The 17984-nt window shown below is 45.6% G+C and overlaps 1 protein-coding gene across 2 annotated transcripts; it reads left to right on the top strand.

Moving 5' to 3' along the window:
* Positions 1–12579: 12579 nt before the first annotated feature.
* C1h10orf120 (similar to human chromosome 10 open reading frame 120) lies at positions 12580–15632 on the top strand. Of its 2 annotated transcripts, NM_001401072.1 has the most exons (3): positions 12580–12832; positions 12976–13051; positions 14635–15632. In NM_001401072.1, exons 1-3 carry the CDS (start codon positions 12636–12638, stop codon positions 15388–15390), a joined length of 1029 nt encoding a protein of 342 aa, NP_001388001.1. In that variant the 5' UTR covers positions 12580–12635; the 3' UTR covers positions 15391–15632. The 2 variants fall into 2 exon arrangements, with proteins under 2 accessions (NP_001388001.1, XP_038957166.1); XM_039101238.2 differs by lacking the exon at positions 12976–13051 and having other exon boundaries at positions 12693–12832.
* The last annotated feature ends 2352 nt before the right edge of the window (positions 15633–17984 follow it).

Genomic DNA, 17984 nt, shown 5'->3' with positions numbered 1-17984 from the left:
GAAAATACTACTGAAATCAAAGAGCCAAAATAATACAGAATTCCACCAGGCTCATGAGATGGATAACCCTGTACTATTCTATAGAGTTCCTCAGTTGATTTGTGGCTACAATGTGATTTCATCAGAGTTGTAGCAAAAGTTCTGTAGATGCCAACAAGCCAGCTTCAAATGATACATTTGAATGAAATGAAAATACAGAGTGGCTACAATGGCAAATTAGTTTTTAATATAAGCCAAATTAGACAACTTTATACAAGTGTGTGGTTAATGGGTTATGTATATGTTTACAGGTATTTAAATTTTTTGGCAATTTGTTTTTAATGCTGATATCATGGTGGTTTTGTTACTGTGGCTCTACGGTATAATTTGAGATGAAGTATGCCTCTGGATGGGTTAAATTCTCTACACGTAACAACACTTGATAACAATGTAAATAGTTGTACTACATTGTTTACAAAACAATGACCAGAAAATAGACTACACGTTCAGTACCAATGGACTTCGTTTCTAAATAATTTTTATTTGAGTGATTGAGTCCGTAGATGTAGACTCCATGAGTACAGGCGGCCAACTGTGGTGGTCACTGTTATATGACTCCCCTAGCTCAGACACCTGCCATACTTCCTGGCACAAAACTCTCATATGCCTCTTTCTTCACCTCTATTCTCCTGCCTCAGTGACGGTGATAGTGGTTGGGCAGGTTGCATAAGGGAACTTCCACAGGTGGTAGTGAGGGAGGCTGCATGTACAAGTACCCCAGACTGTAATGACAGAGGGCACAGGGTGGACAGTGAACCTGTAATCACCAATGCGCTCCACAGATAGAGCCTTTCCATTTTGATCATCACAGTCTTAACAACCAGGGCCAGCCAGGTGGCTCAGTAAGTAAAGTCCTTACTGCCGAGCCCGACGACCTGAATCTGATCCCCAGGTCCTACACGGTAGGAGAGAAACAACTTCCACAAGTTGTTCTCTGAGCTCCACACATGTACCATGGTCCTCTCATCCCCAACACACCAAATGAAGGTAATATAAAATGTTAACAGTTGGAACAAGGAGCCGATGGACTCTTAAGGGCAAATGAAGCCAAGCATTGTTGAGCCTATGTGAGAGTTCAGCCAACTGTGAAGTTCCCAGGACTGACCTCTGGGGCTGCTCTCAGGACTGTTTTGAGGCTCACAGTTGAAAGCTTGTGAACGAAGATCAATTGTAACTTCCCCGCTCTTCTCCACACCCTCTCCTTCCCTCCCTGCAGGTGCCAGGATCCTGGACAAAGGCCTTGCCAAGCAGGGTTTTAAGATAAAGTCGTTTCATGTTTGTTCACCGTAACTCACTTGATCTTCTTATGCATGATCAATTAGCTTCAGCCCTCCTGGAAAACATGATTCCTTCCCTGGGCAAATCCCTTAAGGAGCAGTGAGGATGGGGAGGATGACAGAGAGAGACTAACTCTGCCCCATCCCCTTACAACCCACAGAGAAGCCCTCATCCTTAGTAACTCTGCTTAGTAAATATGGGGACCACCAAGGTCTCACACTGCAGCTTGTAAACCCTGGGAGAGCAAGCAGGATTGCTTTCAGACACAACGGATCAAACTTCCAGGTAGAAGGAGATTCGTGACGAACATCTGCTTTGTCTGTGACAAGAGGAGGCCCCACCCTGCATGGTGGTGATATCTGGTGGAGTTGCCTAAGCAATGAAGGTGACTCAGAACTCACGGCCTGCCCGTAGGGGTGGTATTCAGTCCATAGAGATGAGCCACAGCAGTCTTGGCTGCAGAACTTTCTCCCTGGAGGGTAATGATTCCTTGAACATCTCTGTGATCATTGGGAGCCACACCCCTCCCTTAACCCAGATATCCCCAACATAAAGCATTAACACAGCATTAGCATGGCCCATGCCCCATGCTGTACCAGGTATGTCTTTTAGAGTTATTTTACGTGAATGAATGTTTTGTCTGCATGCATGTATGTGTACCATTTGTGTGCCTGGTACTCATGGTCAGAAGAGGGCATCAAGTCCTCTGGAATTGGAGTTTCCAGTGTTTGTGAACCACCATGTGGATGCTGGGAACTGATCTCAGACCCTCTGCAATCGAGAAGGTTATTCTTAATCACTGAGCCATCTCACCAGCCCCCACATTCCAATATTTTTAGCATCCCATGTCTACTGACGCAGGTCACAAAAGCTGCTGATCTGATTCATTTCAGGGTGTGGATTTTTAAACATACTGTGCTAAGTGTTTAAATGAGTTGATTCACGAACAGCATACAGACTGGAGCCTGCTTATAGCAAACGCACCAGGAATATCTGCTATGCTATTATTTTGGTGATATTTCTTATTTCAAAACCAGTCAGTCATTAAAGGGTGTTTTGCCTGAAAGTATGTATGTGTGCCACTTGCATGCTGGTGACACCAGGGTGGCAATGAGAACTGCTGAACCCTATCACTGTTTTTCTGAGTGAATGATTTTAGCTTCATATTTAATTTCATTGTCCTTATCAGACCACACTATTTCCTGGGGAATCTGGCTTCAGATTATATTGAGATTGGAAAGACTTTGTTTTGCTTTGAGTTTTCCTAATTTAAAATAGTGTGACCTTGGGCAAGTTATTGAAACTTTCATTCTTTACACTGCTTTCTTTGTCTGCAAAGTTCTGCAGACCAGACCTCTCGAGGGTTGCCTCCGGACTGGCTCTGACAGAGGTCAAGTTAGGAGGGCAGCTCTGACTTTAGTTCAGCTGTGACCAGGTACTGACCTGCCCTTCACCAGACTCACTGGGTCACTAAGGTGATGACTGAATCTGTAAATTCTCTGATCTTCCCCACCAACATCTTTTGCACTTCACAGGGAGGACCTCCCAGGGATCCCATCTATATATGGCCACCCTTCTAGTTCACAATCCCTTCTCTCATTTCCAGGTGTTGGGGTGGAGGAGGGACTCGTTATCCTTCAGTCAGTGTCTCCTTACAGTTTGAGTCCAACACAGCTGTCCTATCATCTCCTTGGTTAGACACTTGCGCACTCCGTCTGGTCTAAACTCCCACAGATCTCTAATGTCAGAGTTGGCCCTTGAGCCCAGGACAAATGCTTCTCTTAGGAAGCATGATTTTATTCTCCAAATAACAAAGCCTGGATGCTTCTTTCTTCCTCCCATCCTTTCACCTCCCATTGCCTCCTCTCCCTTCTCTCCTTCCTCCTTTATTTCAGCCTTTTCTTCCCCATCCACCTTCCCCTCCCTCGCTACGGTTACCTCAACCATGCTGTGTTCCATTTGTGCAGATTACCCTGGCTGTGTCTGACAACTCCTGTGCCCTCACTCACTGCTTGTTAAAGGTCTTGGTCACATTGGCATATTAGGAAAGGGAGTTTTCAGAGTGGTGCTGGCTCAGCAAATTCTGAGATAGAAACAGAGAAGTCCAAGGCAGAGACGTAGACTTTGATCCTTTGGTCTCAACTTGTTCCAGGCTCCCCTGAACCTACTTCAATTCTATGTCTGGGGGTTTGGGATAGATATATCTTGGACACAAAAGTTGGACTTGCTCCCCATCAAAATTGCTTTGGGAACCAGAAAGTTCAGGTATCTCGTCTTCCCTTCAGGTAGAGTACTACCCCAAGAACAGCTCGGAAGGACACAGGAGAAGCTAAGTGTCCAGGGCTGGACTCTCCTGGAAAACTTTTGTGTTGAGTCCAATGACAGTGAAGCTGCTCACAAGAGGCCACTGAGCACTGGAGATAAAGTTTAATTTGTAGAGTTCTTGCCCAGTGTGCCCTGTTTTCAACACCAAGCATCGCATAAAGCACGGAGATATGTGCCTATAATCCCAACACTCACAAGGTGGAGGCAGGGTATGAGACATTCAAGTTCATTCTTGTCTGCACAGCTTGTTTGAAGTTTCAAGCTCAAAGCTGCCTAGGAGATGGAGATGGAGATACATATATATATTCCCCTTTCTTTAAAAACAAACATGCAAGCAAACCAGTGAGGAGAAGTGTAGCCTAGCAGTTCCAGGAGAACCGAAAAGCCATGAAACAGCAGCATCTCACTGCTTTCTGGTTCCCTGTGGGTCGACCTCGTTGATTTTGCTCCAAGGCAGAAGACAGACAAACAGATGTATTCGTGAGATCCTGGCAAATGTCCCAACAGCCAAGTGGAGATTCTCCCAACAGAAGCCCAAAGAAGGAATTTACCAAATTCCTTCTCCTTGTGTCTCCTTACCTGCTACTGTTGAAGGCTAAGAATTTTGTAAAGTCTATTCCATGAGAAAAATCCATGTTAACTAAGGAGATAGGTGAATGCTCCCAAATTTCCATGTGCTTTATCTTTGAATACCCCCAGTGTTATCCTGGAGTTCCCTCTCTTCGCTCAGCACTGTGAGAGCATCCCTCTTCTCCTCACAGTGTTACTGTACAGTTCACTGACCTTGCATTTCTGCCTATCTGACTGCACAACAGCTCTTCCTTGAGGCAAGAGCCCTGTCTTCTTCACCTCTGTATTCCTAGTGTCTAGCATAAAGAGTGGAGCTCAGGGCAGGACTCCCCTGAATGCATTACTGTGTGACTACCGCAGAAAGCTGACCAGAGAGAAACATCCCCCCTTTGCATTTTTAGACAAGCACATCCCACTAACCCCCACAAAACAAACTGCTTGTGAGTTCTACTAACAACATCAATACACACAAAACAAGCATTTCAGAGTTAGTCCATTCCCTACTTACTTCTGCCAATGAGAAGGGGAGTGGTACAGTTCATCTATAAAGCAAATCTCAGGCTCATCCCATTACTAAACCCCAATTCTAAATACCTTTGGTCTTTACCTCTCCACTTGGTGATGTCACACTGGTTTGGGGCAGGGAGCACTGATCTGCTATAAGCCACTTACTCTTGGGCGATTCCTTTTTAGCCCTTTCTCTGAAGCCTCCAGAGGTCCAAAGCACACCCCACCCATAGTAAGCCATGTAGGTACTCCTCCCAAAAAGGATCAGTTCCTTTTCTACCAATGTAAATGGAGTTAGCCAATGGAGCACGAAGCACAATAAGACTAGAACAGATCCTAGACCCGGTTCAATCTACCCTTCCCCAGGTCCTTCCCACTCCTCATCGTGGAAGGAAGAGTAATAGTGTACTAATAAACTTGACCAGCTACAGCCCCACGGTTGGGGAAGGGTCACCGCTCCTATATTATTTCTGTCCAGACTGTACAAACAGGATGAAGGGCTCCAAATGTAGGGATTCCACCCACCCAGTCTCCAGCTCTGTCTGGTTGTGGTAGGACCAGCAGAGTCACGGGAGGGCTTGCCTGGCGCCATGTCCATGCCCGTCTAATACAAGACGCTGTTATTTGAAGATAAGGGAAACCACAGTCAATGCCCTTCCTTGGTCATCTGATACGGTCTCGGAACTGTGAGAGACTACAGGACAGGTTAAAGGCTCTGTAACTCAGCTGACCAGGAAGCCAGCTGGCCTGTGAACTCAGGAGATGATGCAACTCTAGACATAGACAGGCACTTCTGGCTGCATGAGAAGGAGACTTGGTTCCTAAGAATGGACCAATAGATGATTACTTTAATGGCGGAGTAACAGCATATCCAACTTTGCCACTCCCTCTGCAAATTAAACTGCTTTTAGTTCTCCTGAATATAGCAGCTCTCTCCGGCTCCCCTCCAGAGAGGAATCTCTGGCTGCCAAGTCTTCATTGTTGAGGTTGTGAAAATGTCTATAGACAACAGACTCAAGGTCACCTTGGCATTAGGCTGGAGCTACCATCGCTAAAACTTCTGGGTTCCATGAACCACCTCTAAGTACCCTTTCCTGGAATATACCTTCCCCCAAAGGGTTCTGCGGTGGCCTGAATGAGAAATGCCCCCCGAGGCATTTGAATACTTGGTCCCAAGTTGTTGTAACTGTTTCAAGAGGTTTTGGAATCTTTAGGAGATGGAGCCTTGTTGGAGGAAATGTATCATTTGGAGTTGGCTTTGAGAATTCACCCTGTTTCGGTTTATCACTGAATGCGAGATCTCTCAGCCTGTTGGCAGCCTGTTGCCCTGCCTCCCCCACTATTACAAATGTCCCCTTTGGGATCAAAAGCCCCAATAAACTTTTATTTATGTTTCCTTGCCCATGTTGTTTTATCACAGCAACAGAAAAATAATAGATACAAGTCACTAACTCTTAGGGTTTCCAGAGTCCTGGCTTTATAGAAACTTCTACTCTTCTACCCTTTTGTCACTCTTCAACCCATCTGAACTAAGGCTGAACTGACTGTTCGGGAGAGTGGACACACCTGGAAAAGAGCATAGGTCTGTAGATTTGCTCCTACCTGGCTGGGGCCTGTGCCAGAGGCTCCCAGACTGGTTTCTAGCTCTGGATGTGACTGTAGCCACCTGCTCCATGTGGCAGCTTGACCCTTCCCTCAGCACCAGGCCTGTTTGCAGGGTTGGCTGGACTTTTCACAGCCTAGTCATGGAGAATAAGATGGTCCCCACTCCTATCAATACACAATCCTTCCATCTTCCCTTTTCCTGCCTAAGGACTGCCTTTATCTTGTCAGGAAATTCCATCTCTAGTTAGAAGTGGATGTGTGGCCTCACCCAAGCACTTAGCAGAAAGCAGAATCACCATTCAGGCTCCCATCTTACCTTGAACTCACTTCCTACAGCCCAAGGCTCCCAAGTCACTCTGTACTGCTACCATATCTAAGCATTCCCACAACTATTTACTGAATAAACTCTGTGTGCCAGAAATCACATTGAAAGCAGGGAAAATAAAGTCAAGATCATTAAAAACCCTGCTTTCTTAGAGCAGAAATGGTAGAAGTGAGGTCATAGTAACCAGTATCCCTAGAGACTTTTGCAAGGAACTGGTTCTCCATCATGCTGCCCAATTGGACTCCTAGGAGAACATCCAGATGTCCTGATAGTCTATCACAAGAGCACCTCTGGGGAGTAGGGATCTAGACATCAGCATTTTAAAAAGCCCAATGTGAGTTCAGTGTCCCCCACTCTAAGCACCGTGACCAGCTGAATCCTCAGATGCAGAACCTGTACGCTCAGGAGGCTACATGAATTCACTGGGGTCAGTAATCTTTTCCTAAAATGGAAGCAATCCATTAAACTCATCAGTGATTCCAGAAATCTTCTGCAAGTCCAGCCTTGTAAGGTTTCTGAGAAGAATGCAGCAGTGAGGCGGGGATGTTTTAGGAAAACAAAAGGGAAGATGTTGTCAGGGTACCTATGGTGGTTCGGGTGAGAGATGTCTGCCAGTGTCCAATGCTGGAACACTAGGTCCCAGATAGTGGTACTATTTGAAGAGCTTATGGGGAGGTGCAGCCTTGCTAGAGGAAGTACATCACTCGGGGACAGGCTTTTCAAGCTCCCCACACACACTTGTAGTTCATTCTCTCTGCTTCTTGCTTGCATTTGAAGATGTGATCTCTGAGCTCCCCAATCCTGCTTCCATGCCTGTTGCTTGTTGTCATGTCCATACTATGATGGAGTCAATTCATCTGTAACCACGAGCTAAGACAAGATAAACCCTTCCTCCTGTAAGTTACCTTGCCCATGGTATTGTTTCACAGCAATGGAAAAGTTAGAGGGTTCAAGTATAGTCTCTACCCTGCTAAAAGTGAGGCTATTTCTTAGACAAATCTGGACTAATTTTTTAGGTAACATGATAGGACTGTCAGGACCTTCGCATGCAATACTGAACCCATGAAAATGTTCCCCAGGGATGATGGGGACAAAGGTAGGCACCATCCTTCCCAGAAACAGCCTGTTCTGTTTTGACAACTGAGTCGATGCTGTAAATGTGTGGAGACAACTGTCTCTCGGATACTGAGTCCCTTGGTAGCTCTTTTATTCACCTGATCTTCCCAACTGCTTCTTAACAGAGCCCATGTTATTGTTCTGATTGTTCACCCAAAACTGAATAACTCCCCAGAGGTGGAAAGTTGTCAAATGGCAAGGGGGTAGTGTTTGAAAGAGAGTCAACTCATTCCTAATTCCAATTCCCTGACACCATTCGTCTTAGCATCGTAATGTCAACCCCATGGGACTACTGAAAACAAGAAGTGGGTAAGTACTGTATATCAGTCTTTGCTAAACCCCCACCAGCCCAGAGATGGAATTGCCAAACAATATATAAAACTTCCTGCTAAAATGGAATTTCCAAGAAAAACGAACTATTCCCTACATTAAGTAAATGGAGTATATCTAAAATTCAAATGTAATGGATTCAAATTTTTATGGTTGAACACAATAACTTCACCTAGGGAACTGTTTTTAGCACACATATACCTTCCCATTATTTTAAAGTGCATCTTTATCATGATTATGGACCTTTTATCAAAATTCACCGGAACTTTCAACTAATGCATTAGGGTTTTACTATCAGACATCTAGTAGCACGTTCAGGTGAGCACTGGGTTCTTAAAATGTTCCTTTATTAACTGTGATGGTTAGTGGTAATTATCAGCTTGACATAATCAGAATTACCTGGAATGTGGGCCTCTGGACATGGTGGGGTGGTATAGCTTGAGGTAGAAAGATCTACCCTGTAGGAATATGGTCCAGGAACGGAGTCAAGTGAGGAGACTTCTGAACGGTTATGAGCATGCTCCAAGAAAATAGGACAAGAGTATTGTGACCTCTGTTTCTTCAAAACACCAAACTGTTCTTGGAATGTGTTTTTGTGCTCCTCCCAGGTGTGTGGATAAGAGTGAATTCACTTCAGATTACTCACTACCACTTGTTGCTGTTATTCTGTTAAATGTTTAAACTATCCTTTGTATGCCTCTAAGAAAAACATGGCTTTTTTTTTTTGCCACATCACACTAGACTTGTAAACAGCTTGAACTCAAGTGATCATTAACTATATGAACTCCCTTAACCCTCACAACACTGTCTACTGCTATGAATAAAGTTGGCTGTCGCATGAGACTTTAGTCTGCCTCATTCATCAGCTCCATTCTTCCAGGTCCACCAATTCCAGAACAGTGACAGGACCCACTCTGGCTATCACCAATCCTTGGGTGGTGTCCCCGCCAGCGGGGACCCAGTTATTCAAGGTTCCGAAGGGGCGCTACCCTTAGGCCTATGGGGGGCGAGAGAAGAAGGAGACCAAGCAAGATTCTATTGTCAAAGTCTCATTTATTGGGATGAACGTTACAGCTTTTAAGGCTTTCAGGTAGGGGGAGTGACCTTTGTGAAACATGAAGGAGGGGGAGATGAGGGTATAGGCAGTGATAGCTGGAGGCAAAGAGGTCAGGCGATGAGGTCAGGTGGTGGAGACACCGGGTGTTGACTGAGGAGATAACTGATTTTTGCTTAGGCTGAAGCATCCCGTGAATGCTATCTTCCTGTGCCGTAAATTCATGGGAGAGGCTCTTAGAGGAGTATGTGTGGCCAAGAGTCACGTAGCCACTTCGAGCTATACAGTCACAAAACGGCCAGGCCCAAATCCAATATGGCTCACTACAGGGTGGGATCCAACTGCATAGCTGCAGAAAGGGAACTGAGAAACATGTATGCATTTACATTCTCTCTTCTTTATGACTCTGAATGCCACAAGACAGCTGCTTCAAGTCCCTGCTGCCTTTCTTCCCCATCATGACAACTATACCTTAAATTATGAGCTGCAACAAACCCTTTCTCCTTTAAACAGCTTTTGAGTGTGTTAGCACAGCAATGGAAAAAGAAACTAAGACATTGGCCCTAGCTTGAGGATGAATGCTTGCCATTTCAAGTCTCTGGACCCAGGAATTCATGTGTTCTAGTTAGGGTCACTATTGCTGTGATGTAACACCATGACTAGAGCAAGTTGGGAAGGAAACACTCTCACTTCACAGTCCATCACTGAAGGAAGTCAGGACAGGGACTCAAGCAGGGCAGAAACCTAGGGGCAGGAGCTGATGAGAAGGTCATAGAGGGGTGTTGCTTACTGGCTTGCTCCTCATGACTTGCTTGGCTTGCTTTCTTACAGAACCCAGGACCACTAGTCTAGGGATGGCCTTACCCACAATTGGGTGAGCCACAGCAATCACTATTTAAGAAAATGCCCAACATGCTTGCCTACAGCCCCATTTATTTTTACATTTTAAAAAATTCTATTTACATCCCTATTGAAGCCCTCTCCTCTTTTCCCAGTCTCCCCCTCACATAGCCCCATCCTCCCCTTCTTTTTTGAGAATGAGGAGGCCCCCATACCAACCCACTCTGGCCCATCAGGTCACTGCAGGACTAGGCACATCCTCTCCCACTGAGGCCAGACAAGGCAGCCCAGTTAGGGAGAACAGGATCTACAGATAGGCAACAGAGTCAGGGGCAACCTCCCTCCTGTTGTTGCCCCCTGCCACATGAAGACAAAACTGCACACTTCTACATATGCGGGGGTCTCAGTCCAGCCCATGTATGTTCTTTAGATGGCAGTTCAGTCTCTAAGAACCCCCAAGAGTCCAGGTTAGTTGACTCTTGCTCCTCTTGTGGAGTCCCTTTCCCCTCCAAGTCCCTCAATCCTTCCGCTGACTCTTCCACAAGACTCCCTGAGCTCCATCGAAAGCTTGGCTGTAGGTCTATGCATTTGTTTTGGGCAGCTGCTTGGAGCATCTCAGAGGACAGTGATGCTACGCTCCTGTCTGCAAGCATAACACAGTATCATTAATAGCTACAGCCCCATCTTATGGAGGCACTTTCTCAACTGAGGCTCCCTCCTCTTAGACAACTCTGCCCTGTATCAACTGGAGGCAAAACTAGCCAGCACCATGCCTGCCTATACTTCAGGAAGGTACTGCTCATGCCTTGTGCTGGATATTAGCAGCACAAGAAACAAAAGACTGTATTAGTTATTTTCCTATTGATTTAATAAAACCCCTCGACAAAGACACCTTAGAGAAGAAAGAGTTTATTGGGGGCTCATGTTCCAGAGGGATAAGAGTCCATCTCCATGAGGGTGGGAACGCATGACAGCAGGCTAGTGGAGCAGCAGGAATAGCTGAGCGTTCACATCCCACACCACAAACAGCAGGCAAAGAGATCTTTAGCTAGGAATAATGGAACATGACTTTTGAAAGCTCAAAGCCTGCCCTTGGTGATCCACTTCCTCTAGCAAGGCCACACCTCCTAATCCTCCCCCCAACACTGCCAGTAACTGGAATACTGTATTCAAATGCCTAAGCATACAGGTAACATCCCTTTCAAATCACCACAGAGACTCACAGGGGACTTTGAGAAGGAGGTGAGGGACAATATCTCCATGAACCCATCAGAGAAAGGCTGGCAGTGAGTCTCATATAAACTCATTAGTGGTTTCAATGTGAAATGCCCCTGATAGTCTCATGTGTTTGAACACACAGGCCCCAGAGAGGATATCATCAGTGTTGGTATTTTAGGAAGTTATAGAAACTCTGGAACTGTGGCTGAAGCTAGAAGAAGTGAGTTGCCAAGGGGTGGGACTTGAAGGTGATAACTGTATCCTGGCTCCAACCTGAGCCCCCTGCTTCCTGATCTGAGAAACTGCAGCAGCAGAGAGGTCCCACCACCTTGAACTGGACCACTCCACCAAGCCTTCCTTGCTGTGATGAAACTGTGAGCCAAGACAAAGCCCTCGTCCCTCAACTTTCTTCTGCGCTTTGTTGCAGCAATGAGAAGAGTAACTGATATAAACTAAAAGATCTACAAGAGGGAGTCAGAGCCCAGGTCACTGGCTTCTGGGACAGCTGTGGAAACAAAGAAGAGTCCTTTGGCTTGATCATAAACACTGATACATCTTAACAGCCATTATAAAAGTAACTCAGAAATATACATAAAAGAAGTGGAAAATGCAGTGCAAACGATAATTATTGTCCTAGAGTTAATTATATGCATAGGAGTTTGTCATTCCTGCTTCAGATAGGTGGCAATTTCTTACACAGTGCAAGGAAAGCACTAACCATAGGGGAATATCAATAATTAGTGTGCACCTGACACAAACATAGGAACTGCCATTCACTTTAAAAGGTTGGGCTGGATAGTTCAGTGGCTAAGAGCACTTGCTACTCTTGCAGAAAAAGACCCACGTTCTCTTCCCTGCATCCACATGGCAACTCACAAGTATCTGCAAGTCCCTCTCCAGGGATCGGATACCTTCTTCTGGCCTCTGCAGGCATTGTGTGCGCGTGACACCCATACAAACACTCTGTCACACATGCATACACGTAAAATTAAAAAAATTAATAGAAAGGTGTGTTAATAATAGAAGTAAATATTTGTAATTTATTTAACCAAAATATGGAAAAAATCTATAGAATATTATGAAAATAAAAATTTAAGAAAAAAGTCCCTCCTCACACTCCCCCCAAATGACCACCTTAAATAGGTGTCAATGCAAAGTCTTTTTCTTCATCCTATAACTAAGTGGTTTTATTGACTCCCAGCCGCACTCTGCCCAGTCTCTTCCTGGGCTCCAGCCTGCTGCCGAGTGGAAAGTGCTTGTTTCACTCCAAGGGTCATCTGACCCCTAGGCACAGACTTCACAATGAGGCCTTGGCTAAGCCAGTTATGACATAGGAAGTGCTTTTGACTGTCCCTTGAGCTCCCACTAAACTGTCTCAGGTACAAACTCCAGGCAGTAAGACCTCCTGCCTTAACCTATTGCCAGAGCATGATTAAAGAGTGGGAAAACCGCTTTCAGAGGTATAAAAGTCAGAGAGATGGGAATCCAAAGGCTCAGGAAGGGACCACAGTCGAGGGACAGCAAAATAATAAAACGCCATCGTGGATCACCAGCAATGGCCATTCCTCCATAGTTCAAGACTTCCCATACCACAAAGAGGATATCTGTACTGCGTCACCTCTGGGGTAAGTATGACTTGGGTACCTGGTCCTTCCCTAGAAGTCCTCAACCTAGTTAATGTGAGCTACCACCTGCGAGCTTCTCACCACGAGAAGAGATGCGAAAGGCCCTTTCTAGAGCTCTAACTCATTGTCCCTCTGTCTTCGAGGATATGGACGGCATTCTACAAATCAGACCCACGCATCGCCCTTGGAAAATACTCCCCAATGGAACAAGAAATTCTAGTAAGTGCCCTCAAGTTTGCATGGACAGAGATTCCTCTGGAGTCTGCTTGCAGAGGTAGGGGGATCCCAGGCTTTGAAATTCACAAAAAGCAGACATTTGCACAACAGCTATCATGGTGGATTTCATTCTCTGAAGGTCCCAATCATGAACACAACCAGAAGCAGGACTTAGAAAAATGGCTCAGTGGATGAGTACACTTGCTGTGCAAGCACGAAGACCTGATTTTGAATCCTTCGCAACCATATAAAAATGCCAGGCATGGCTGCATTGGCCTGTAACCCTGGCATTAGGGAACAGAGACAGGTGGACCCTGGGAGCTGACAGCTAGCCTAAACAAAATGGCAAGCTTCTAGTTCAGTGAGAGATTATGTCTCAAAGGAATATGGAAGTAAGTGATGGGGGAAGGAAGACACCTAATGTCCTCTTCTGGATCCTAAGTGCATATGCTCAGGGTATATGCATTCTCTCCTACATGTAAGCAACAGAGAGAGAGAGAGAGAGAGAGAGAGAGAGAGAGAGAGAGAGAGAGAGAGAGAGAGAGAGAGAGAGAGAGGGAGGAGCCATGAAAGCAGGAGGGAACTTTGCTGGGATTGAGAGGGGCATGAATGTGTGTAACAGGTGAAATGCTCATTATATAATCTATGAAACTGTCAAAAATTAAAAACCAGGGGCTGGAGAGATAGCCCACACTGCTCTCACAGAGCTCAGTTCCCAGGACCCAAATCAGATAACCCAAGCTGCACATAACTGCACCTCCAGGGTATCCAACACCCTCTTCCGACCTCCACACTCACCTGCACACACATGCACATACCCTACACACACAAATATACATAACTAAAAGCAAAATCAATCTTTTAAAAAATAATCAAACATTAAAAATAATAAAAAATAAAATAAAAAAGTAGAAATGCAAAAGCAAGGATAAGGGTAAGCTGCAAGCCTACGGTAGCGGTGGAGCCGAGGGGCCTTCAACTCTTCTTCCAGGCCGCACCTGAGTGTGTGCTGTACTCCGTGAGCTGGTGTGTTTCAACATATGGTCTCCAGTAAGTGGGAAAGGTTTGAGGGGGGATGGAACCCTTAGGAGGTGGGGTCTAGCTGAAGAAGGAAGTGGGTCACTGATAGGATGAGCCTTCTGGTCTTTTGCCTGGCCTTGGTTCCTGTCTGGATGACGATGCCCTATGAAAGGAGGGTAAGCAATTTCATGTCCCCACCACAACAGAGCCCCTGCCACTGTGCCTTCCTTCCCATGAAGAATTATGGAGAGAGAGAGAGAGAGAGAGAGAGAGAGAGAGAGAGAGAGAGAGAGAGAGAGAGAGAGAGATGCTCTCATATATCATAACTTCTGAGGCTTCCCAATAACCTTTGTAAGGTCAATAAAATTCTTCTCAATTTATAGCGGATGAAAGGAGAGCCAAGCTTTGAACCCAAGCCTATTCACTTCCCAACCTCTGCCCTCTTTCCCGTTTATAGAGATTTGAATGCTCTTAGCAGCAAAGGGAGAATCAGCCACTAGCTAATTCTCACGGCTACCTGCCTCTAGGAATTGAGATTTTTTAAAACCATCTTTTTCCCTCTCCAGCAACTCGGTGGCGTTCACACCATAGCAGCAAGAAGATTTTTGGCTGACAAATACTACAAAGAGTGGAGGATGCTGAGGGAACTCCAGGCGCAGTCTCCAGACTACAAAATGGCCATCGAGCTGGGAAGACGCTCCTCTTCTACTTGTACTGAGTGTGGACTCCCGGAAAAGATATGGACAGCGAAGGTGTCTGTGCCTGTAGAGGAGTTCAAAACGCCCTGCCGAGAGAAGGTTGACATTAACAAACACATCAAGAGAATGGAGCTTGCAAGGGCCCTGAAAAACAAACATCTTTCTCCATGCATTGAAAGGATCAGGAGCGCCACATCGATGTCCGGAGCAGAGCAGGATTCCCCAGGAACAGACAAGTCCAGTAAGGAGGGAGAGAGTGATGACAGGGATAGCAGTAACAAAACCTGTTACAGAGAGAAAGGGGAGGCCAACTTTGAACCCACAAAAACACGAGAAGTCGCCTTGAACGTGATTTTCAAGTCTGAGGAATCCAAAAGTTGTGTACTATGCCATCGGAATGATCGGAAACCCTTCCTCCCTGTGAAGAGACCGGAGCGGCATATCACGGGCTTCACAAACAGAAACCTCTTCCCTATCACTAACTTCCCTGGAGACCTGATGCTCATGAACCAGGATTTTAGATCCAAGGGAATTCACCCGAATGACGCCATTAAAATCTACTGGCTGCCGGAAGAGGACCGCTGCAAAGAACACAAGCAAAGGCCTGCTTACAGCCCACAGTGAAGCTCTATCTGGTCCTGATCATGAGCAAATGCACTGCTCTTTATTTCTCCTGCACGGAGTACCCCAGGGTCCTTCCCCTCTGCTCTTCTTTTGAGCTCCTTGGCTCCTGCTCTGTCTCTACAGTGTCTCCGAGATGAGACCCTGTTGTAGGGACTTCCTTATTATCAGAATAAGCTCTTGAGTCTTAGCTACCACCCTTGCCACAATCATTAGTTCTAAATAATGGGCTTGCCGCAACTGGCTGGGCTGGTTTTGTGATCCTGTGTATTCATTGAAACACTGAAGCCGCCCATCAAATGCTGAGTCCCGGTAATTAGGAAGCAATCTAAATGTGAGCGCCAGGGAATGGGTTCTCAGCCTCCTAAAAATATCTTCTGTCTCAGCCTGAGCTTAGATGGAAACTTCAGCTCTGGGGGAAACATCTAGAGCAAAGGAAGACGTTTCCTTCCAAAGACAGAGCTCTGGTGCTTCCTGCGTGTGCATCAGTGCACCACAGATGTGCCTGGTGGCCCTGGAAGCCAGAAGAGAGTGTGAATGCCCTAGCACTGGAGTTAGAGATGGTTGTGAGTCACCATGTGGGTGCTGTGAATCAAACCTGGGGCTCTGGACGAGCAGCCAGTGCTCTTAACCACTGAGTCATCTCTCCAGGCCCTTACTTTTTGTTTTTGATATAGGACCTCAGTAAGTGTCCCAATTGGCCTTCTGTCTTGCCTTTCCAAGTAGCTCACATTATAAACATATACCACCAGGCCCAGTTTATAATCTGTTTTTGACCAGTAAAAAAATGAAATAAATTCAACACTCCCTGCCACAAAATACATTCACTTTTTGCATGCACACACACACACACACACACACACACACACACACACACACGAACATATTCACACATACATATACCCATAAAGAAGGCATTCTCGTCTTTGTCCCTTCCTTCTCTAGCATTAAGGAGGAAGTGAGACACTTTCATTTGGAGAAGTCTCTTGAAGCCTGTCTACTCTGGGATTTCTTGGTATTGAGCAAGCTACAAAATCCCAAAGTTGAAGTTGAACAGGGAGCGAAGAGTCTTCAGAGTGTAGAGAGGGCTCACCAATCACACACCATCCTTGTCAACAATGCCTAAATAAAGGCTATAGACATTCGTCCCGAGCAGGGCATGGCTCCAGCAGCAGGGACAACTCAGTCTGGTGTCTTGGGGCTATTCATGAGACACTATTGAAATCTGTCTCTTCCTCTCCTAGAATAACACTGGCCACAGTGAAGCTACTGGGGGTCCCCTGGCAGTCTAGAAAAGAAAGGTAAAATGACTAGAGATGAAGTCCCATTTACCTTTCTCCACAAGGCTCTGGGAAACGAGCGGCTCCTTTTTTTTTTTTTTTTTTTTTTTACAATTCTGGAAGTCTCCAAGGATGAGTAACAAGTCAGTCATGCTCCATCATGACTCCATGCTTGAAGAAGTTCCAGCCCTCTCTACTCTCTTACTTAACCTTGAACCTGGTGGTGAGGCAGTCAAGAAATCTCTGAACCTAAAAGCCTTGCCTACTACATTGACTAGTCTTCAGTGTCAGAACCAGGGTCAGGTCCCACCCCTCTGACTGATTTATCCAAAACTCTTGAGGTGCCTAGAACAAAGGCATAGAAACAAGCCCAGGTGTGAGAGCAGAAATGCTGAAGGAGCTGATCCCTTGGGAGTGGGGTTGTCCAAATGTCTCCACTTGCTACGTATTACACCAGAACCCTCATGGTTCATTCTCAAAACAGTGTCCATGGTTACAAAGTCTACTGTACAAGCCCTTGTGGAACAGTCCAACAGTCCAATAAAGGAAAGGGTTATATATAGCTCCCCACTGCTCTCTCACTCTCAGTACACATCCAGGGGAATCCAGACTCTGTCCACACACATGTTTGTATGTGAATAGTCATAGCAATTTCCTCATAGTATGTCTAAAGTAGAAATGACCAAAATGTTCATCTGGTGATAGGTAAGATAAACAAGGTAACGTTCGGGGCTGGGGATTTAGCTCAGTGGTAGAGCGCTTACCTAGGAAGCGCAAGGCCCTGGGTTCGGTCCCCAGCTCCGAAAAAAAGAACCAAAAAAAAAAAACAAGGTAACGTTCACACAAGAAAATGATTTTCAGGCATGTGAAAGATTCAGAACTGCTCAAGGTCATTCAATTGTGATTAAATATAGAAATATGCCAAGTGAATGACCTAATGTCCCTAAAGACCACACACTTTCTACTTCTATCTATGCAAAATGCCCATAAGGGTTAAATTTAGGGTGAGAAATGAGGTTTGAGGTTACTGAAGGCTTGAACTCAAGGTGTGAGCAGACGAGTAGGTTTGGATGGATTTGATATTTCTTTGGGAAGTCATCAAGGTGTTCTATGAAGGTGTGATGGCACTGAACCACTTGGCCAACCACCTAAAAATCACTGGATGATAAGTCCGAATGGATTGCATGGTGTGTGGATTATGTATCAATAAAGCTGGCATAAGGTATTAGTGGACATTAATGACATGGTTAGTTTACTGAAACAATGGGGGCAGAGGAAAAACACTGGAGATGTGGTCAAGAATACATGGACCCCTCT

The sequence above is a fragment of the Rattus norvegicus genome, chromosome 1 (genome assembly GCF_036323735.1).
Source record: "Rattus norvegicus strain BN/NHsdMcwi chromosome 1, GRCr8, whole genome shotgun sequence".
Taxonomy (NCBI): domain Eukaryota; kingdom Metazoa; phylum Chordata; class Mammalia; order Rodentia; family Muridae; genus Rattus; species Rattus norvegicus.
The sequence above is the reverse complement of the archived record's forward strand: the minus strand, read 5'-3'. Positions and strand labels throughout refer to the sequence as shown.